Source organism: Ceratotherium simum, chromosome 12, assembly GCF_057802395.1.
Source record: "Ceratotherium simum simum isolate JZ-2026a chromosome 12, ASM5780239v1, whole genome shotgun sequence".
NCBI lineage: Eukaryota > Metazoa > Chordata > Mammalia > Perissodactyla > Rhinocerotidae > Ceratotherium > Ceratotherium simum.
Genome location: NC_141911.1, coordinates 21888048 through 21912474, shown reverse-complemented (window position 1 = coordinate 21912474; position 24427 = coordinate 21888048). Strand labels below are relative to the sequence as shown.

At 38.6% G+C, this 24427-nt stretch overlaps 1 protein-coding gene across 2 annotated transcripts in view; it reads left to right on the top strand.

Annotated features, from left to right (window-relative positions):
* KLHL2 (kelch like family member 2) overlaps positions 1-24427 on the top strand; it is a 101828-nt gene that overhangs the window by 50238 nt on the left and 27163 nt on the right. For both annotated transcript variants that reach the window (XM_087437450.1, XM_087437451.1), the window contains one exon: positions 3014-3176. In XM_087437450.1, coding sequence (XP_087293576.1) covers positions 3014-3176 — 163 coding nt within the window. The remainder of the gene's footprint in view (positions 1-3013; positions 3177-24427) is intronic.

Sequence of the window (24427 nt, the reverse complement as noted above, 5' to 3'; positions counted from 1 at the left end):
TGATTATTGTCTTTATTACTCTTGCTGAAAAGAACAGTATTGGAGATTTAGAAATCAGACGGACACCTCGTTCTGCACCTAGAGATGGGGCTCAAGGTAGTGGAAAGAACAATAGACCAGAGTTGGTGAATTTGATTATATCCCTAGCTCTCCACTGACCAGCTATAGGACTTGGTCAAGTCTTTTGGCCTCTCTAGGATTTGGTTTCTTCATCAAACAAATTAGGAAGTTTGATTTGATTAGATCCCAAGGCATCTAGCTCATAGGCTTCCAGCTGTTTAGTGGTTCTGATTGTGGGATACGGTTCATCTGAAATTTGAGCATTTTTTATTTCGCTTTGTTTTAGCTGGCTATCTAACTAATACACAAAGTAATCTAGACAGGTGTGGCCCCAGCCGCTTTTCTGTTTTCACCATGAGTGACTGATGGTCACCAGGGGTCATGTTAGTAAGCCTGGGCCAATTATTAATTGTTTTTGAAGCTGTATGTAGTCAATTACATAATTATGAGCTATTGAAGTTTAGTCCTAGTAAAGTTACATCATAAAACCAAGGCATTTTTGAAGGATTTGCTGACAAAAGGAAAATATGAATAAATTCGTTTTATACATTTGACTAATATCTAAGGTATATTTAATATATGTTTGCCAAGCATGGAACCACTTGACTCATCATTACATCATTAAAAAATTATATGTGAATTTCTAGCCACATGGCCTACAATTGAAGTAACTTTTATATCCCTGGCCTACATGACTTGTTATATTCGTTCCAAGTCTGAGAGTCTACATTTTTATGAGTTTCAGTCTCCTGACAAGGTAGATCTGGACTTGGTAGTGATGAAGTTGAAATCAATGAAGCAAAATAAAATTTTAAAGTCTGCTGTAGCTGCTTTTTTAGATGGATGTGTACACAAGTGTGTATGTTAGCATAGTATGACCCAGTCACTGATTTTTTTCACTTAAGAATATATCTTAGAAATTGTTGCATTCATATAGTTCCCTCATTCTTTTGAATGACACAGAGTATTCCATTGAATGAATGCTTATAAATATTTAACCAGTCTCCTTATGATGGACATTGAGGCTTTTTTCTAACTTCTGCTATTATCCACAATAATGCTCTAATGAATGTCTTGTACGTGTGAGATTTTGTGCATATGTTAGTGTATCTATAGGTTAAATTGCTGGGTCAGAGGATATGTGCATTTATAATTTTGATTGAAGTCGACAGATTGCTCTGCATGGAGGTTGAACCAGTATCCACTCCCACCAGCAATGCATGAGTGAGGCTGTTTCTGCTCAGCCATTTTTTTCCCCCAAGGATCCCTATCTTTCTGTTTTACTGATTTGAATACTACTATCCTACACTATGTTGTCTCTGGGAAAATGCTGATTAGGTGGATGATCATTACTATTTGTGCACAATTTCCCAGAGATTGAATCTTACACTGAAGACCACTTTTCTAACTATATATATTTGCTGAATTAAATGGCTGCACTGTTAAGCATCTTGGAATGTACTTTACATTACTTTAGAGCACAATTATAGCAGTGTAGAGAAACCTCCAATTTGCAAATTATCAACAACTAAAGCCTTCCATGGAGATTCATTCTCATAACATAATGAAACACACTATCCATATTAAACAAAAGGTTTGGCTATAAACAGCATTATTTGCACTTTATTTTTCTTGAATTCAGAAGGAAAAGGCCTTATCTCTAGATACCGTTTCCATGTTTTCAGTGAAAACTAATATCAATTGGTGGAGTTGGACTAAAACCCCAAAAGTTATCCTCTTAGTCCTTAATTCATGGCCATTTGATTGTGTACATGTGGGCGCATATGCACACAGCTTTAGATCTGAGAGTTACAGCTTCTGTGGTTCCTCTAAGAAAATAGAGTAGTTTGTGTTACAGAAAGACATGAATGCTCCTTCTCTTCCGCATTTAGGACTTATATAGAGATTTAGAAAAATTGTAAAAGAGACTTAAAACTACTATTTCTTGTCTCTTTTCTCTGGGCTACAGCGTGGCGTATGTGAAAGTCAATTCCTGAAGGAAATTAGGCTTTATTTTTTTATGCTGATGTAATCTTTTCTAAAATTGACCATAGTTCTAATAGTTGAGGTTTTTTTTTTTTCTTTTAGCTTTTATAAAAGAACAGCAGATGTTTGAGAACTTCTTTTTTATCAAGTTTTCCTCCTTAATTTGACTTTCAAATATGGTCCTTAACATAGCATCATACTAATGCACTCACAAGCAAAAATGTTTCCATTATTTACCAATTTGAAAAGCAGTTGTAGTGTTGGACGTGGTATTTATAGTGAAGATACTGGTTAAATTCCAGAGAATAACCCATAATTAATACAAAATTTCTTGGAGTTATTCTAATAAAAATATCACTTAAAAAGTTATTTAAAATTATTATTAGGCAAGTACCTTTTGCTTTTCTTTTTAGCACATATATTGTATTTTAGAGAAACTATCTACTTATAGCTACAGACTATTGAATTTAAAATTGTTCTACCTCCTGAGGAAAGCAGTTTGTTGTGTTATTGAGACAGTAGAAGAACAAAATGAGCCTTTGTTGTGGTACATATTACTCTGGGCTCACCCTTCCCCCACAAATCATCGAAGCTCACGACTCCTTTAACTAAAGGAACAAAATCATTTTCACTGAACCATAGCACCTATAGAATAATTTATGTTCTTAAAATTCAAAGGAACATTTTGTTTATGCTTGTAGAAGAACCATTAATCTGATATGATCTGATAACTATTACATTCTTGTGATCAAGGAAAGACCTTTGCAAGATTCCATAGAGATTATGGGGAATGGGAGAAGGCATTACTCTTTTTGCGAATAATTGTCATATTACTTTTCTATGGAATGTTTGGGTCTGGATGCAGATCGTAAGCTATGGCTGGACCTCTTGTGCCCTATGTAGACCAGTCAGTAGTGACAGTGTTTTTCCAACCAGTTGCCTAACCCTGCCTACTGGTATGTTGCAGGTACTTCTCCCAGCAGCTGGTCTGTTACAGTTACAGGATGTGAAGAAGACTTGCTGTGAATTTTTGGAATCTCAGCTTCACCCTGTCAACTGCTTAGGAATCCGTGCTTTCGCTGATATGCACGCATGCACAGACCTCCTGAACAAGGCCAACACCTATGCAGGCAAGTGGAATTGACCTCGGCCGAGTTTGAGACAGGGAGGAATCTGGAACTCTTGAGTTCTGGTATGATTCTATAGTGATTTCTGGAAGTCATGTCATGTTTCTGGATCTGGACTTTATAAAGATACATTTACAGTCTTACAATGGTAACACTGCATAGTTAAAGCATGCTTATAAAGTTCTAAACTTAAAAAAACAACTATAAATGGGTATTAGGCCAATAGGTAGTTTTATGCAAGTATTGGATTCCTATGTATTTTTCTTTCAAATTGCCAAATTAATAGGCATATGAGAAAGTGTTTGCATATGAAATTGTCATTTTATCTTTGTGGCTTTTTATACCCTTTTCTTGCATCCATGAAAACGATCTTGTGGCTTAAAAATCTTCAAAGCAATGAAATCTAGATGCCTTTGGGTGGAGTAGAAAAGTAGATCTCAAATATAGGCAGCCCTTTCCTTAGACACTGGGTTCTGGCACCTCCTGCTGGCATCCTCTCCCTGTGGAAGAGGGAAGGCCTGCTGCTGTTGGTAAGGAAGCCATCACTTTGGTTGCTCCTTAGGACCCTCAGATCCCCCATCTCTCCAGTTGGGGAGGAGAGATTCTTGTTATAACTTTGGATGTAGCTAAAGTACACAAAAGTAACCTATAATTTATTTTGCTCTGAGTTTATGAACATTTAAAAAATACAGATTAAAAGTGATTATTAGGACGTTTATAGTTTTTAATACTATCTTTCTGGAAGATAAACCTGGTGGAAGTTATAATCCACTGTCTCTGTCCTGTATTTGTGAGACCCACTAGGAACAGTTACTATAGAACTTTCCATGACCACTGCCCCTTAAAAAGCTCTGGAATCCCATCTTCCTCCAGCCTTCAAATGCGAGAGTCCTTCGTCTAAACTCTGCTGCATTGGCACATAGACCTGGGTAGGCGAGGTGTGTGTGCGCGTATGTGTGCACATGCACACACACACACAGAGCGTTAAAGAGGAGAAGCATTCCTAGAATCCCTATTGCATTTATCAAAGAAATAATGGTACAAGATGGCTAGTTGGAAAAAAAAAAAAACCCACAGTGTTGCAGTAAAATGTAATAGGTCCAGTAAATTTGAGCTTCATAGATTTCTCTGGGGCCACCTGATTGGCCTAACTACCCTTTATGAAATTGTTTCAGTGGGAAAATGTGATCTGAGTTCCCAAAAGCTTATTTACGGATGAACTTTTAGAACACAACCTTTCTGTAAGTTGGGAATGCCTATAATGTGTAATGATATTCAGGTAATCCTTTTGAGGGGGATGAAGTATTTTAGGAAAAACCAAAGAGAAATTTGGATCCAGTGCAACCAATTCTGTTCTTCAGCTAAATAGAAAATATTCCTTCTAAATCCATAAGATCGTTAACTGCTAGACATAATGTGCCTGTTATAAGTGATTTATATTAGGAAAACCAAGGAGGCTTGTATATTTTTTGATAGTTTTTTTCTGCATGAAGCAATCACTATTTAACAGATTTTTCTTGGGCTGCTGCTTGTCTCCATAGTACTTGATAAATGTTACTGACTCTTAAGAGAGAGGGGCTGGGAGAGAATGAATAAAGCAAGATTAGTGCAAAAGTTGTTCATGCATAGTTCACATGAGGTACTAGAACTCTTAGTTTTACTCGTATCAGAACTAGCTCATTTACTGTGTTTTTAGGAGATAATCGGATTTTTTCTTTCTCTTACAATCTTAAATTTATTGTAGTATACTACAAAATATGAAGAATTTTCCACCGGAATTAAAACACCTCTATGTCTTAGTTTGTAGAGTCTGTTTTCATAATTATGCCAAGAATTTTTCATGGAAAAATTATTGTCACTTTCAGCAAAATTATAAAGAAAAATTGGTTTTCATTTTTAATGCACTGTATTTTAAATCAAAGTCTGGTTTTAAAGGATGCACTGCTTTTATACTATGCTTCTAAATCTTTTATTTGCTTGAGTTTTTTAAGTTTTTAAGTAACATTTTACATCTTTTATTATGGAAAATTGAACACACAGAATAATACTAATCATCCAACTTTAAGAATTGTCAACTCATGGATAATCTTGTTTCAATTAGACCCTCTTTACTTCCCCCTCCTCTGTTATTATTTTTTGTATGTAAACTTTTTTTTTTTTTTTGTGAGGAGGACCAGCCCTGAGCTAACATCCAATGCCAATCCTCCTCTTTTTGCTGAGGAAGACTGGCCCTGGGCTAACATCCATGCCCATCTTCCTCTACTTTATATGGGATGCCGCCACAGCATGGCTTAACAAGCAGTGCGTCGGTGCGCACCCGGGATCCGAACCAGTGAACCCCGGGCTGCCGCAGCAGAACGTGCGCACTTAACCGCTTGCGCCACCGGGCTGGCCCCTATGTAAACTTTTTAATGAAGTCTAATTTACATATAGTGCACAAATCATAAGTCTGCAGCTTAATGAAGTTTTGTATCCGCTTGTAATATTTTGAAGCAACTCTGTCGTAATATTTTATGTGTATATTTCATCCTTATAATTTTAAATAAATAAAATTATGGTGACCAACCTCATGTAATGAACGTATTTCCATATCTTTGTTGCATTGATAACTAGTTCCAACAAACTTTCTAAAATAAATAACCTAGTATAATACTAAAAAAAAATTGTTCTTCATAGTGAAAATATCTGATTGTTGTTTTTTTTTAATTTTTTAATTTTTTTTATTTTTCCCCCAAAGCCCTAGTAGATAGTTGTATGTCATAGCTGCACATCCTTCTAGCTGCTGTATGTGGGACGTGGCCTCAACATGGCCAGAGAAGCAGTGTGTCGGTGCGCGCCCGGGATCCGAACCCGGGCCACCAGCAGCGGAGCGCCCGCACTTAACCGCTAAGCCATGGGGCCGGCCCTGATTGTTCTTTTTATCTTAAGCAAATAACAGGTGGAGAGGTGAGGAGTCCATGCAAGAAGATGTCTATAGCTCTGTTTTTCTGCTGTAAACAAATAATTTTATTTTTGTCTCCTTCTCACCCTTTTTTCTCTGTTTTTTTACAATTCAAGCACTTTATGTTTCCAGAAAAATCTACCCAAACTCCTAAATTACTTTCAAGTTTAAATCACATAGCATGTGAAAAGATCTGGGAAAGTGAGGGGGGACAGTGGCGATAGAGAAAGTTAATATTTTACTTTTTCTTTTCGCTGTCATAGGCAATGGGCTGAGTAGGACCTGTGACAGGCCTATTTAGGCAAGGAAGAAGGAAAGGAAGAAATAAATAGTAATAGAAGAGTTAGTACACACACGCATATACACACGTACGTACATACATACATGGGAAGAAGGGAGGGAGAAAGAGGGGCTGAGGGAGAGAAAGCATGGGAAAGGGAAGAAGGCTTGCATAACCTCAGGCTACTTCCTGATCCAAGGTATGGCTGTGCTTAAGAGACTAGAGCACTCCTTATCCTTTGAAAACTCACCCGAGATTCTGGACATGAGATCTGCTTCATTCCTTTCTCTTGCAGATTGGAAATGAGCTCTCTAGTATTCATTACAAGTAAATTAAATTGTACAGGTGCAGTCAGAGAATTAAGGTATTCCATGGAAATCTCTTTTGTGAACTCGTCCTTATTTTTCATAATATCAGCATCTTTAGAGAATGTAAAATTGTGAGAAACCAAGTGGGGAGGGTAGAGAGTCTGAGCAGGGAGCACATGGAATCCATGCTGCTCATCCGGGGGTGTTTTCGTGGCTTCAGCAGCGTGGTGCTGGCAGTCACAGCCTGTACACCGGCCCACACTGCTTCTCCAGGGCCTGTAGTGAACAGCTTCAAATCAGTGACAACTGTGGGCGACCAGACCAACCAGGTTAAATGACTTGTGTGTTGAGGCATGGTGTTCTGGACTGTAGTCAGTCTTTATTATGCTCTTGAATGATTATTTTCTTAGCTAAAAGTTGTATGAAAGTATTTTTTGCCTCATACCTAAAGGTAAAATTTTTCACACTTGACTCCAAGTGGATGACTTGTTTGGAGAATGCTGGTTTGTGGACTCTCTCCCTTCTCATGTTTTGAGTAGTGTCCATATTTTAACCATTTCCCAAGTCATTAAGACCTCTGTTTTTAGCATTTTCACCAGGCTAAAAATATAGAGGAGATAAAAACTAAACTTATCAGTTTAGATGCATTTTAATAGTCCCAGCAAAAGACTCTTTTGGAAGTTAGATTTTAATTATAACTTGAAATATAAATTTTATTTATCCTTCCTTATAGATAACCAAGAGTTGTCAGTGGTTGAAGTGCAAGAATTTCAAACAAATTAAAGGAGACAGTGGTGTCAGATTCTTAGTCATTCCTACATCTCACCACTCCCCACACTAAAAATTTAAGAAGCTTCTTTTTTTTTTTTTATTTTTTTATGAGGAAGGTCAGCCCTGAGCTAACATCCATGCCAATCCTCCTGTTTTTGCTGAGGAAGACCGGCTCTGAGCTAACATCTATTGCCAGTCCTCCCCCTGTTTTTCCCCAAAGCCCCAGTAGACAGTTGTATGTCATAGTTGCACATCCTTCTAGTTGCTGTATGTGGGATGCCTCCTCAGCATGGCCGGAGAAGCGGTGCTTCGGTGCGCGCCCGGGATCCGAACCTGGGCCGCCAGTAGCGGAGTGCACGCACTTAACTGCTAAGCCACAGGGCCGGCCCCTAAGAAGCTTGTTAATATCAGGTCTAACTGACCTTTGGGGAAATTTGCAGTGTCATTTGAAGCCCGTGCTTACTGAAATTGTGGGACTGGTAAACACTCAGCATTCCTAGTAACAGGACTGCCTGTGAAGAAGTCCTCCTCTCCAGCCACTGACGTGCTTTCAGTTTATTTCTTATTCTCTTCTTGCTCTTAACTGTTATCTGTCAATGCATCCTAGGCCTATCCAGGCCCCTGACACTGCCCTACTTTTAGCCTTTCCTCTATGCTTGTACAATGGTCAAACTTTTTTATATGCCCAACTGTTTTCATGTGTGTCCCATCTCCCTTTGTCTTACTTTGCTTTTCCCCCAGACCTGCATGTTGGGGGCAAACTTCTTTTTAAGGGGCCACTCCCCCTGACTCACTGGAAAGGTGGATGGAAAGGTACGACTTCCAGACTATTGTTCGGTCACAGTCACCGTGCTTGATTCTGCATTGGCTGGCTGTCGGTCTGTAGCGTTCTCTCTGCAGCCCATTTTCTCTCTAGGCCTCCAGGCATACTTCTGTCTTGAACACCTAGATTGTCTTTTCCCTCTATACTTTGTTTCTTCTGCCATCAGCGATTTCAAAATCTGTAACTTTTGGCTCCTTGGAGACTCTGTTCATAGTTCCTTGTGACCACCATCTTTCTTCCATAAACCTACTTGCCACCTTAGAACACAATTCTAGGGCATGTTGGATCTTGTTGGTATTTGAAACTCCAAGGTCTCAACCTTGGTGCTGACCATATTCCTGCCTTTTCATGCTCTTGTATTTCCTCATAAGTCTGTGCTCTCTGGTCTTGGTTCTCCCAGCCATCTGTTGGCTGTTCACCTTAGAGTCAGTGGTCAGTCATTTTAAAGCTACCGTCTTTATCTGCCTGGCATTCCCCAAACTGCTTGGGTGATAACAGGCTCAATACAACTTAACCCCTGCTTACAAGGAGTTTATAGGCAGTAATAGTTAACTCACATCCAAATTTCGCGTATCCAGATTATGGCTTATTCTCTGTAAAAGCAGTTCCCATAACATTTTCTTCTGCAATCAATTTACTTCAATCATTTGCTCACCCTTCTATAATTTAGGCTAGGAATCACTGCTTGGGGTAAACATCTGTCAAAATAAGCCCATGATTTTGAAAGCTGCCCTCTTGAAAGAAACTTATGTTGAGAGGGTGGTTTTAATAATGGTATTACTGGGCCGGCCCTGTGGCTTAGCGGTTAAGTGCACGCGCTTCGCTGCTAGCGGCCCGGGTTCGGATCCCGGGCACGCGCCGCTTCTCCGGCCATGCTGAGGCCGCGTCCCACATACAGCAAGTAGAAGGATGTGCAGCTATGACATACAACTATCTGCTGGGGCTTTGGGGGGAAAAAAATAAATAAATAAAATCTTTAAAAAAAAAAAAAAAAAAAAGAAAGCTGGGCTGATTTAAAAAAAAAAAAAATAATGGTATTACTGGCCTTGACTATGTGATATGCATACTAAAGAATAGATGCTGATTATTCAAGGGTCTATTGCAATGTTAATTTACTGATACAGAAGATTCTTCCTTTGGAGCACTGTGAAAGCATTTATGTATAGCGCTTCCTGATTGAATTCATGTCGCCTTAAATGACACTTGTTAAAAGAATTAATCATTTTTATGTTCTTGCACTCATTATGGTCCTCATTTATGACCTAGTAAACTACATGTAATCTCTGCTCTGCGTTTTTGATGGTTTTTGTAGCTGACATGAGTTAGATGTTTTCTGGTTTCACCAAAACTGTCTGTGTTAATGGAACTGCTGGAGATATATGTGTGAAGTTATTTTTTCCTGGAGACTAATAGTATTCAAAATCAAAGAATCACAGTGTTAGTACGTGTAGGGAACCTTACCAGTTGTCTCATCTAACTCTTTCATTTTATTAATTAGGGAAATGAAGACTAGAGATATTTTTATTTTCCCAAAAATACTTTGTTTCTCATGGATGAGCTGTTTGTGGGTCTAAAATACTGTTGTTATTCATGCACTCACCGTCACTCTCAGACGGGATTCTGCACTAGATAGAGGAGTTACAGGAACCCCTCTGGCATTCAGGTTTGATCAAAAAGGTGCTTAGTGTTTAGAAATCAAATGTAAAGGGTACTTTGTACCTTATCACAGGGCTCAAAACAAAACAAGTGAAACTTTGGACTTCTCTTGTTGATTTCATTGGACTTAAGTTGGGATGAGGACCTGAGCTGATGAACTCTGTCGACCTGGCGTTACAAATTCTAGAGATTGTTTTTCATTTCTTGATAAGGTCATTTTATTTGCAGAAGAGAAGCAAACAGGAAAGTTCAGCTGCTCTAGAGAGTGAAGAGAATCCTTATATACAAGGAAGAATGCATCTGTATAGTATATATGTAAAATATATGTGTTTAATGTGTATTGCATATTCATGGCATAGTCTCTACTACTAGGAATTATGCCCTATTGCACTTATGGGATTTATTCAGAGAGAAGGAAATGATTATTGAATGCCAGTATAACCAGGTTGGCTTTACTCGGTGGCAGTGGTAAACTAGTAAAGGCAAATTACTGGTGTCACAATGAAAGCTCTGTGCTATAAACAGAATAATCTGTCAACATGTGAGTGAAGGATTGGAAACAATAGTTGAGGTTGGTAACAGAATGAGGACTAGGGAAATGAAGATAGAGAGGGGGTGACTGAAGCAAGATTGTGGATATGGGAACTGACCCTGGATGTGAGTAGAGGAAACAGACTCTGAGATGATCTGCCCTTTAGCATTACATTTTAGGTAAATACTTAGTAGGTACATTTTAGTGTGTGCATATTTATTGCCAGTGTGCAGTAGCTGCTAATTTTTACGGTACCTTAGTGAGGTACAGTAAGCTGAATAAGCATTTAGTGAAAAGGAAGAATTTCTCATCTTGGCTTTGTGACAAGTATTAGGCTTCTCTTGGCCAAACCAATCCAAAGATGTTAGTGTTTTAGTTGATAGTATATTTAATAGCAATCAATAATATAATTGTGTCTAGAAAGATGTAAGGTGATTATCTCATTCTGTTCTGCCCTGGTTAGACCATCATATCTATGAATTTGAGTTCATTTTCGGGTTATAGGTTTTGAGAGAGACTGATGAACTGAAGCCCTGAATTCAGAGCCATGATAATGATGAAAACCTCAAAGCAAGTTGTACAAGGAGTGGTTGAAAGACTTAGTTTATAGACCATAGAAGGAAAATTCGGGAGAATGTAATCGCCCTCTGTAAAAGTTTGAAGGAATTTCATGAGAGAGAGAGATTAATCTTGTTCTGTGGTGGACAGAAGTAGCATCAATGCTACAAAATAAGAGGAAGAAAGATTTTAGTGCAACATAAGGAGGAACTTATAGTGAGTGTTCAAGAATGATGTGACTGCCTTGCTATCTGTTGATGTGTGCAAACTGCAGCCAGATATCTACTGGATATGAAAATTTTAGAGGTTGCTCTTATATATGATAAAAGTTGTGTTAGATGACCTTTTAGATCCGTTACATCACTAAATCTTATGATTTCCTATGGCATTACTGAGAACGAATCAACAGGATTTGTGAAACAGTTTATTTTAGGAAGTTATTAGAAAGGAAGGGACGGAGGGAGTTTAAAAAGGCAGTTGTTTAATGGGTCTAAAATTTCAGATTTGCAAGATGAAAAAGTTGTGGAGATCTGTTTCTCAACAGTGAATTATTCTTAATGCTACTAAACTGTATACTTAAAAATAGTTAAGGTGGTAAATTTTATGTTGTATGTTTTTACCACAGTAACAAAAAAGAGGGAAGGAGTAAAGAATCAGCTGTGGCTAAGACTTCATTTAGCCTTGAAATCAGTGTGGATAGTAGAACCATTAAGACAAAAAAGGAACACAGGAGGTCAAGCAGTTGTCTGGAGGAAGGCACTGACACTATTTGGGATGTGGGTGGGTCTTAGTCTTGATTGCTCAAGGGAGAACCAGCAGTGAAGTGCAGTATCAATTTAGGGATTCTCAGGCTGGACAAGATGATGAGCAATAGCCAAAGATAGCTTGGCCAGAGGAAGAACTTGATTCATTTTAAGGAGATAATCAGCAGACACATCCAGAGAATCTTTGTCAAGTATCGAGCCAAGGAGTGAAGCAAGCCATCATTGAAAAAATGCACAATGATGAAAAAAAATCAGACCATAGAGCTCAAAACAGGCCACGGTAAGTGGCCTAAGACCGTGAACAATGTGAGGGTTCTAGAGGACTGCTTGTATGTGTTGTTGGGTGCGTGGTGTGGGGGTAGATCTGTCTGTTCAAGAAAGCCATGATGGTTAGATCATAGGGAGACTAACAGATAGCTGGAAATCCAAGTATTGGGGTTTGGGAGAGAGGTTGGGTCTAGGAGCAACCACACTGGGGTGATAGTTGAAGATAACTGGGGACACATGAATGTGGATGAGATAGTTAAGGGTGAACAAGCAGAAAATGAAAAGGAGGCTCAGGGCAGGCAGGACTATAGGAAATACACAGTTTTAGGGAGCTGAAGGAGGCAGATTGAGTGGTCAGAAAGGTAGAAAAAAGTATTATAGAATCCAAACTAGGAGAGGGTGTCATCAAAGTTAAACACTGCACAGGGATTGAGAAGTACTAATCCTAAGAAAAGGACTTCCAAAGAACAATTTCAGGGGATAGGTAGGCCAGAGGCTATGTTATGACAGATAAAGATGTGGGTGTGCATCAAAATGCAGAAGCTTCAGTATTAAGATCTACCCTAAAGAAGTTTGGTGTGAAGACCAGCAAGTTAGATCAGTGGCCCAAGATGGGGAGGGTAAACCATTGGTCTTTTCTTTTCTAGCGTAGCAGATATTTGTCCACTGAAATCAAGACAATAAAATGCATTGACTTTCTATAGCAACATTTTTCTTTCTTATTGCGAAGGAAACTAGTTGGCCCAGTTTTGTTATTTTTTCTTTGTTTTTAAAATTTTAATTGCTGTTTTCATATGGTTAAAAACATTGTTTTGATCATGGCGGCATAAGATGTCCCTCGTTTTTGTCTCCTCCTGCCATCAACAAATACTTTGCATCCATCTGTGAACAAAGTGCCTTTGTGGGAGCTGTGAGATCCAGCACCATGTGCCAAGAGACTTGGAAGGAGCTTTGCCCACCCATGCATTGGATAAAGGGAGACAGACCTCAGTCCCAGCTGAGGACCCTGAAGTGACCCATGAACCAGTTCCAGCTCCTCTTGACTGCAGTCTAGGAGCCCCTGGAGAGCACTGACCTAGACGATCACTCATGGACTAGAGAGCCTTTGTAGGAGTCTAGGTTTCTAGAGGATACGATCCAGTACTTCATTTAAGCAAAAAAAAAAATATATACACACACACACACACACACACACACACACACACACGTATATATGAGTTGGGACACATTGAAGTGGGTAAGAGGAACACTTTGACTTGACCTGCACTGCCCCTGCCCCAGGGCGGCATAGCATGGGACCAAGAGAGATCTTTCTCAGCCTGTGATTCCTCTTATGGGGGAAAGAGAGAGCACATGAGTGATCAACCAGTTTCCCCAGGTGTGTGGATGCTGCCAAAGAGGCTCAGTTCTCTCTGGCCCCATCCAAAGTACTAAATCGAGAGCTCCATGACTGGGGAACAGGAAGAGTCTGGAAAAGCGGCACATAGGACTTTCAGAGAGCATTAAGGGGACACAGATCCTACTAACTGCATGATGGATTCTGTCAAGAAGCCTGCCCATGAGCTGGGGGAAAGCTCCACCTATGGATCCCCTCAGCTGGCCCATGGGCACTCCCAGTCCTCACGTGCCTACCCCACTCCAGCTGTGCAGCTAGCTCTGTGTGTGTGCTTCCAAAGGTGGTAGTGAGAGCAAGCTTTGGAAGGTGGCAAACGAGCATGTGCAAAAAGCAAGCCTGAGTCTGTGGGCCAGGTAGAGACCACAAGCTTCAGCTGTAGCACCACTTTTGAGAAAACAAAAGAGAGGCTGTCAGCACTCTGCTTGGTGCATTGCAGAATTGAGAGAAGGCATACAAGCTTAAGAATTCTGCCACAAAAGGGAACAAAACACATGGAGGAGGTGTATCCATAGAAGGATACACCTTTTATTTTATTTTATTTTTTTCCCCCAAAGCCCCAGTAGATAGTTGTATGTCATAGCTGCACGTCCTTCTAGTTGCTTTATGTGGGATGTGGCCTCAGCATGGCCGCACAAGCGGTGCGTCGGTGCGCGCCTGGGATCCGAACCCGGGCCGCCAGCAGCGGAGCGTGCGCACTTAACCGCTAAGCCACGGGGCCGGCCCAGATACATCTTTTTTGAGAAAACCTCAAAGGGCAGTAAAAACTGGAGGAGATGACTGCTACTTCAGATGTGAAGACAGCAACACACAACTCTAAGAAACATGAAAAATCAAGGTAACATGATACCACCAAGAGGTCACAATAATCTTCCAGTAACTGAACCCAAAGACATAGAGATGTATGATGAAGAATTCAAGGGGAGCAAAAAAAGGAGCCACTAGTGCCAGAGGCAGGACAAGAGATGGAATCCTAGGGGGCCAGGGTAAATGGGGGGATCCAGGGCCTAAAGGTGCTTCCTGGGGTGGGGAGAATGCAGCTGCAGTGTCTCCCCTTCCCTCTTCCACCCCAGCTCCAGCCCTGGCCTTTTCTTTTCATCCTTCTGCCCCACGACAGAAGTTCTGGCCCTGGCCATGTCATCATGTTCTTGTGTCCCCTGCATGTTCCCCACCTTTCACCCCCTCCTTTTATGCAGACCCAATTACAATAAATTTTAAATAAAAACCTGAAAAAAAAAAAAGAATTCAAGGGGCTAGCTTGGTGGCGTAGTGGGTAAGTTCATGTGCTCCACTTTGGCGGTGTGAAGTTCGCAGGCTTTGATCCTGGGTGCAGACCTGCATACCGCTTATCAAGCCATGCTATGGTGACGTCCCCCATACAAAGTAGAGGAAGAAGGACACATATGTTAGCCCAGGGCCAATCTTCCTCAGCAAAAAGAGGAGGATTGGCAACAGATATTAGCTCAGGGCTAATCTTCCTCACCAAAAAAAAGAATTCAAAATAGCTGTTTTAAGGAAACTCAGTGAACTACAAGAAAACACAGAAAGATAATTCAGTGAAGTCAGGAAAACAATACATGAATAAATGAGAAGTTTAATGAAGAGATAGAAATCATAAAAAAGAACCAAACAGAAATTCTGGAGCTAAAGAATTCAATGAAGAAAATGAAAAATGCAATAGAGAGCATCAATAGCAGACTTAATAAAGCAGAAGAAAGAATCAGTGAGATTGAAGACAGGAACTTTGAAACTATCCAGTCAGAGGAAAACAAGGAAAAAAGAATGAAAAAGAATGAAGAAAGACTATGTGCTCTATGGGATATCATCAAAAGGACCAATTTGCAAATCATTGGAGTTCCAGAAGAGAAGAGAGGGAGAAGGGGGCAGAAAGCTTATTTAAAGAAATAATGGCTGAGAACTACCCAAGTCTGGGGAAAGATTTGGATATTCAAGTTCATGAAGCTTATAGGTCACCAAACAAAATCAACTTAAAGAAATCCTCTCCAAGATGCATTGTAATAAACAGTCAATAATCAAAGACAAAGAGATAATCTTAAAAGCAGCAAGAGGAAAAAAGCTTGTAACTTACAAGGGAACTCCTATAAAGTTATCAGCAGATTTCTTAGCAGAAACCTTCGAGGCCAGGAGAGAGTGGGATGATATACTCAAAGTGCTGAAAGAAAAATAGTGCCAACCAAGAATGCTTTACCTGGCAAAGCTGTCCTTCAGAAATGAAGGAGAGAGAAAGACTTTCCCAGACAAACAAAAGCTGAGGGAATCATCACCACTAGACCTGCCTTACAAGAAATGGTGAAAGAAATTCTCTAAGTTGAAATGAAAGGATGCTGATTAGTAACATGAAAACATATGAAAATATACAACACACTGGTAAAGGTAAGTATATAGTCAAATTAAGAATAATACTGTTATATGGTGATGTTAATAACTCTAGTATAAGGTTAAAGGACAAGAGTATTAAAAATAACTATAGCTACAATAATTTGTTAATGAATACACAATATAAAACGAGGTAAATTGTGACATCAAAAACTATCAAACGTGGGGAGAGTTAAAGGGTGAAGTTTTTGCATGCAGTTGAAGTTATGTTGTTATTAGCACAAAATAGATTGTTATATCTATTAAGACGTTTTATGTAAGCTTCACGGTAACCACAAAGCAAAAACCTACAGTAGATTCACAAAAGAAAATGGAGAAGGGAATCAAAGTATACCACTATGGAAAATCAGAAATTCATAAAGGAAGGCAGCAAGAGAGGAAGAAAGGAACAAGGGAACTACAAAATAACCAGAAAACAATTAATAAGACAGCATTAGTAAGTTCTTACCTATCCATAATACTCTAAATGTAAATGGATTGAATTCTCCAATAAAAAGGCATAGAATGGCTGGATGGATTAAAGAAACAAGACCCAATATATGGACAAGAGACTCACTTCAGCTTTAAGGGCACACATAGCCTCAAAGTGAAGGGATAGAAAAAAATTCCATGCAACTGGAAATCAAAAGAGAACAGGGGTAGCTATGCTTATATCAGACAAAAGAAACATTAGCCAAAAATGGTAACTAAGGATAAAGTAGGTCATTATATAATGATAAAGGGATCAATTCATCAAGAAGATATAACAATCGTAAATATATATGCACCCAACATTGGAGCATATAAATATATTAAGAAATATTAACAGATCTGGAGGAAGAAATAGACAGCAATAAAATAGTAGTAGGGGACTTCAGTACCTCACCTTCAACAATGGATAGGTCATCCAGACAGAAAATGAACAAGGAAATGTTGGACTTGAACTATACTTTAGACCAAATGGACTTAACAGACATGTATAGAACATTCTATCCAACAGCAGCAGAATACACCTTCTTTTTAAGTACACGAGGGACATTCTCCAGGATAGATCATATAATAGGTCATAAAGCAAGTCTTAGAAAATTTAAGACGACATACCGAATATACCAAATATCTTTTCTGACCACAATGTTATGAAACTAGAAAGCAATAACAGGAGGAAACTGGAAAATTCACAAATGGGTGGCGAGTAAACAACACACTCCTGAACAACCAGTCGGTCAAAGAAGAAATCAAAAAGGAAATAAAAAAATATTTTGAAACAGATGAAAACAGAAACACACCATACCACAACCTATGGAGTGCTTTTGCAGAAGCATTCTAAGAGTGAAGTTTACAGTGATAAATGCCTACATTAAGAAAAAAGAAAGATCTCAAATAAACAACCTAACTTTACACCTCAAGGATATAGAAGAAGAAGAACAAACTAAGCCTAAAGTTATCTGAAGGAAGGAAATAAAGGTCAGAGCAGAAATAAATGAAATAGAGACCAGAAGAACAATAGAAAAAATCAATCTGAAAGCAAGAACTGATTTTTTAAATAGATAAACAAAATTGGCAAGCCTTTGGCTAGACTAACTAAGAAAAAAGAAAACTCTGGTAAATAAAATCAGTAATGAAAGAGGAGACATTACAGTTCATACCACAGAAATACAAAGGATTGTAACAGCCTACTATGAATATTTATTTTTATTTTTTATTTTTTAATTTATTTTATCCCCCAAAGCCCCAGGAGATAGTTGTATGTCATAGGTGCACATCCTTCTAGTTGCTGTACATGGGACGCGGCCTCAGCATGGCTGGAGAAGCGGTGCGTCGGTGCGCGCCCAGGATCCGAACCTGGGCCACCAGCAGCGGAGCTCGACCACTTAACCGCTGAGCCACGGGGCCGGCCCTACTATGAACATTTATATGCCAACATAACCTAGAAGAAATGGATAAATTCCTGGAAACATACAACCTACCAAGAAGAAATATAACCATGAAGAAATATAAAATCTGAACAGACCAATAACAAGTAAAGAGATTAAATTAGTAATCAAAAACCTTCCAACAAAGAAAAATCCAGGACCATATGTCTTCACTGGTGAATTCTATCAAACATTTAAATAAGAATTAACACTAATGCTTCTCAAACTCTCCCAAAAAACAGAACAGGTGGGAATACTGCTAAACTCATTTTATGAGGCCAGCATTACCCTCATAACAAAGCCAGATAAGGACATTATAAGAAAAGAAAACTACAGGCCAGTATCCCTGATGAATATAGATGCAAAAATCCTCAACAAAATATTAGCAAACTAAATTCAACAGCACATTAAAAGGATTGTATGCCATGATCAAGTGGGATTTATCCCTAGGATTCAGGGGTGGTTCCACATTTGCAAATCAATAAATGTGGTATACACATTAATAGAAGGAAAGATAAAAATCATATGATCATCTTAATAGATGCAGAAAAGCATTTGACAAAATACAGCATCCTTTCATGAAAAAATTCTCAACAAATTGAGTATAGAAGGAACATACCTTATCATAATAAAGTCCATATATGACAAGCCCACAGCTAGCATCATATTCAGCAGTGAAATGTTGAAGCTTTTCCTGTAAGAACAGGAACAAGACAAGGGTGCCCACTCTCAGCACTCCTATTCAGCATAGTACTGGAAGTCTTAGAGAAGTCAAGATAAAGAGGTAAAGGCATCTAATCGGAAAGGAAGAAGTAAAATTATCTTTGTGATGATATCTTATGTATAGAAAATCCTAAAGATTCCACCAAGAAAAACTGTTAGAACTAATCAACAAATTCAGTAAAGTTACAGGGGATACAAAATCAGCACACAGATCAGTTGAGTTTTTATACATAAAGAATGAAATATCTGAAAAAGAAATAAAACAATCCCATTCACAGTAGCATGAAAAACAATAAGATACTTAGGAATGAATGTAATCGAGAAGATGGTAAAAGAGCTGTATACTGAAAACTATAAGACTGATGAAAGAAATTGAAAAAGACATAAATGAATGGAACGTTATCCCATGTTCATGGATTAGAAGAATTAATATTGTTAAAATGTCCATACTACCCAAAGCTATCTATAGATTCAGTGCAATCCCTGTCAAAATTCCAGTGGTGTTTTTCACACAAATGGAAAAAACAATCCTAAAATTTGTGTGGAACTACGAAAGACCCCAAATAGCCCAAGGAATACTGAGAAAGAAGAACAAATCTGTAGGCATCGCACTATCTGTTTCAGACTATATTACAAAGCTATAGTAATGAAAACAGGATGGTACTGACATAAAAATAGACAGACGAATGGAACAGAATTGAGAGCCCAGAAATAACCCCCTGCATACACGATCAACAAATATTTGACAAGGGAGCAAAGAATATTCAGTGTGAGAAGTGTAGACTCTTCAGTAAATGATGTTGGAAAAACTGGATAACCACATGCAGAAGAATGAAATTGGACCCCTATCTCACAACACTCACCAAAATTAACTCAAATGGATTAAAGACTTAAACATAAGACCTGAAACTGTAAAACTCCTAAAGGGAAACATAAAGGGTAAACTCCTTCACATTGATCTTGGTAATGACTTTTCAGATATGACACCAAAAGCAAAAGCAACAAAAGCAAAAATTAATAAGTGGGGCTACATAAAACTAAAAAGCTCGTACACAGCAAAAGAAGCAATCAGCAAAATGAAAAGGCAGCCTACAAAATGGGAGAAATATTTGCAAATTGTATATCTGATAAGGGGTTAATATTCAAAATATATAAGGAACTCATACAATTCAATAGCAAAACATAATTACCATTACTTTTTTGTGGTGAGAATATTTAAGATCTACTCTCTTAGCAACTTTCAACTGGGTAATACAGCATGGTTAATGATAATCATCATGCTGTACATTAGATCCCCGGGACTTACTCATTTTGTAAGTGCAAGTTTGTGCCCTTTGACCAACATATCCCATTTCCCCCACCCCGCAAACCCTGGTAACCACCACTCTGCTCTCTGTTTCTATGAGCTCAGCTTTTCCAGATTTTACCTATAAGTGATATCACATACTATTTGTCTTTCTCTGTCTTCCTTATTTCACTTAGTGTAATGTCCTCATGGTCCATCTATGTTGTCACAAGTGGCAGGATTTCCTTCTCATGGCTGAATAATATTACATTGTGTATATGAATCTGTATGTGTATATGTTTACTATATATATGTTTTTACCACATCTTCTTTATCCTTTCATCCAAGGATAGATACTTAGGTTGTTTCCGTATCTTGGCTATTATTGGTTTCACCAACCACAGATTGAAAGGCCTACGGTGGTTGCATCTGTGCTGAACATGCACAGAGGTTTTTTTCTTGTTATTATTCCCTAAACAATATAGCATAACTATTTACATAGCATTTATATTGTATTGCATATTATAAGTAATCTAGAAATGATTTCAAGTATACAGGAGGATGTGCCTTGGTTATATGCTAATACTACACCATTTTATATAAGGGATTTGAGCATCTGTGGATTTTGGTATGGGAGGGTCCTGGAGCCAATCCTCCTGTGGATGCTGAGGGACCACTGTATGCGTGTGTCTGTGCACGTGGGTGTGTACATGTACACAAATGTGTAATTATTTCTTGTGATAATGAATCTTATCCATTTTGGAACATGACTCTATATATTTCTCACAGTAGTTCCATTCTAGCCCCAAATCAAAATCAGGGTGGTTTGATGGCAACAGTGGAACTGTCATGTTCAGCATAAAGTTTGAGAATGACCATTGTGAAGGTAGTAGATTAAAGAATACTCTGTCATTTAGAGAAGAGTCTATTAATATGTTGTGTAGTTGTGCTGTATATATTTTCTTGGCTATTCATTAAAAATATTTCATTAACTGAGTAATAATTAATTCACGTCCCTATTCCCAGTTTCCAGTAGTGTTTGTTTACCAGAAGTCACCAAACTGTTTTTCACTAAATCTTTTTTCTTATAGCACAAGGGTTACAAGAGAAGAAATAATAGATGCTTTTGAAAATACTATAATAGGTTTGGATACTATTTTTAATATTTTTAGGTTGATACTAAGTGAATTGGTTAAAGTGTTAAGGTTGGTAGAATCATGCGGAGCAAGCACGGGTTGATGAGGAACAAAGGGAACTGCAAACCCTGGCATCAGAAACATGGTTGGCAGCATCAACTTACAAGCCATTCTGGAAACAGGGAGTGAGGGTTGGGCCAGGGATGGTGGCCCTAATATCCATGAGCCATGCTGCTTTGTGGGATGGAGTCAAGCTATACAAATTGTGTGAGTTGTTGTAGGTAAGTGTGTAGAATCTTCAGTTTGAGTGGGAAAGACTGATAAATGCTCCAGTTAGGTGACATTAAATCAAGAATATTATTCATAGGACAAATTGCATAGCCAAAGAAGTTCAAAATATCACGCATGCCTTAGAGTGCCCTACAGTGACTCAGCCAGTTATCTGGTGCATCTGGGTCCCCAGGGAGTGTGTTACAGGCAACAATCCTATTAAATTGCCTATTAGTTAGGCAATATTTGAAGAATCAGACAGTATAAATAGAGGAAAGGTAGGCCCTAAAGTAAACTAAGTTATCCCCGATGTTGCCAAATACTGCCCTCCATATTTAGTGATGCTCTATGTATTTCCCACACCCTTCCCAAAGAAACCTCCATATGGAGGTGTAAACATGAGATACTGAAAGATTTTACTAAGGAGGAGAGGTTGTCCAGATATTAAAGTGGAAAGTATGTGAGAGCTCTAACTATTTAAAAATATGTGTATGTCTACAATGAAAGTTTATTTGACCATTTCTTTCTTTACTTTTCCTTTAGATCAGTTTTTTTGTACTTGGTGTGGGAGGTGGGGTTCTTTTGTTTGATTAACAGCTGTTATGGTTTTAGCAATAAAGTTGTAATAGCTGACTATTTTCCATGCCCTCTTAACCTCCTTTGATACACTAGTAAAGAGTACACAAGGAATTCAGATCCCAAACTTGACTTTGGGCAGAGTTTACTAATGCCCTTATGTCTCAGTTTATGTAATTTCTCATTTAAAAAAATCACCAAGTTTGTTTTTCAGCAAGTCCATTTCTTTGATCTCTGAAGCAGAGGCAGAATAACTTGTGTAGTCGTGATATAGAAAAGTTGTGTTCTCTCTGTTCTGTTGGTTCCCACTGGGGAGGTTTTCCCCCAAATGAAAAGCATAAGGAGGCCAGAAATCTCTTACTTTGATTCAGATTTAAAATTCACAGAAGCTTGGTACAAAATCATTATAGACATATGTTTGGAGGTGAAAATTTTTTATGACTAGAAAAAAGAGGTTTGTATTAGCTTCTCTTTTGTTGAGTGGCTACTGTTTATTTCCTAGTTGAATTTCCAAGTTGCTGTATATACATATTTTAAAATTTACATGCTGTTTGCCAAATTTTCATTAAAATGAATTTATTTCTCAACATTTTGGAACTTTTATATAAAGAATCTCTTTATGCTTTTCTTATGTCCCTTCTTTGAAAAGCAAATCCAATTACTGGAAAAAGTTTTTCCTTATTTCTTTATGTATAAAACATTTTTGAAATAATTTTTTATATGAACTTCCTGTGAGGTCAGGAAATAATAGGATTGTATTTTAGATATAAAAAGGACCTTTGTAATTAATCATGATAGTTTCTTAAAAGCCTAACCCTATTAAAAAATTCATTCTAGGTTTTGAAGTACTATTGTGAAGTAATATTGTGCCATAAGGACTGGATATCTCTTAAAAGTGGATATTTAAGTTTAATCTTTAGTTTGTATTTTTTCAATTACCAGTTTGACTTTCCATCAGTTACATGTTTCATTACCAATTTGTCATTCATGTTGTTCTTTGTTAGTGTGTTCTTTTTTTGTTTTTTTTTTTTGCTGAGGAAGATTTGCCCTGAGCTAACATCTGTTGCCAGTCTTCCTCTTTTTTTGCTTGAGGAAGGTTAGCCCTGTGCTAACATCTGTGCCAGTCTTCCTCTATTTTGTATGTGGGTTGCCACCACAGCATGGCTGACAAGTGGTGTAGGTCTGCGCCCGGGATCTGAATCCGAGAACCTGGGCCACTGAAGTGGAGCATGCTGAACTTAACCACTACACCATGGGGCCAGCCCCAGTGCATTCTTTTTAACTAATAACCTTTGTTAGAGCAGTTTTAGGTGTACAGAAAAATTGAGCAGGAAGTCCAAGTTCAGCCCCCTGTCCCAACAGTTTCCCCTGTTGTTAACATTTTGCATTAGTGTGGTTCATGTGTTACAATATATGAGCCGGTATCGATACATTATTGACTAAAGTCCATAGTGTGTTTTCATGTTCACTCTCTGTTGTTCTTTCTGTGGGTTTTGGCAACGTGTAATGAGGTGTATTCACCATTATCCTTAAGTGCAGAGATTCTTTCCTCAGCTGTGTCCAGTTTACTAATAAGCTTATCAAAGGCATTCTTCATTTCTGTTACAGTGTTTTTGACCTCTAGCATTTTATTTACTTATTTATTTTGGTTCTTTCTTAGGATTTCCATCTCTGTTTACATTGCTCATCTATTCTTGCATGCTGTATACTCTATCCATGAGAGTCCTTAGCATATTAATCATAGTTGTTTAAGTTGTGTTTTGAATTCCTTCTGGTAATTCCAGCATCTCTGCCATATCTGGTTCTGATGCTTGTTCTGTCTCTTCAAATTGTGTTTTTTGCCTTTTGGAATACCTTGTAATTTTTTCTTGATAGATGGATGTGATGTACCCAGTGAAAGGAACTGTTGTAATAGGGCTTTAGTAATATGGTGGAGAGGTGTAGGGGTGGGGAAGCATTCTCTAGTCCTACAATTAGGTCTCAGTTTATTAGTGAGCCTGTGCCTCTGGACTGTGAACTTCACAAGTATTTCCTAGGTCTTTCTCCTTCCTTAGGTGGGACAGGATGGCAAGAGTGGGCTGAAGGTGGGTACTTCCCTTCCTCAGGTCAGTTAGGCTCTGATAATACCCCAGCAGGTGAGGCTCTGGTTAACTAGTTTTTCCTGAGGGCAGGCCTTGTTAAGAACAGAGTACTCTAGGTATTTCAAAATGTTCCATTTCTCCTCCAGAAGCCCGAGGGGATTTTTCTCTGATATTTACTGTGGAAACCTGGTTGAGCTCCTGGAGGTAAATTTTGAAATATTGTGGGGGTCCCCCTAGAGTTTTTAACTCTCAGAGTTGTCCACACTGAGCCTCCAGCAGTTTGTGAATTACAGTTCAGGTTTTCCTCCTCCAGGTCCCCCTGCAGTTTCTGCTCCCAAGTTTCTGCTCCAGGAAGCCACTACTTGCTGTATTCACCTATTGATGTCTCCAGTCTTGAGGACAGTGGTTTGCCCTGTGTCCTCACCTCTCTTATGGATCCTAGAAGAGTTGTTGATTTTTCAGTGTGTTCAGCTTTTTATTTGTTAGGACAGAGTGTCGACTTCCAAGCTCCTTACTTGCGCAGCCAGAAACCAGAAGTCTGTATTGACTGTTTACAAAATAGTTTCACTGCCCTAAAAATCCCCTGTGCTGTACCTATTCA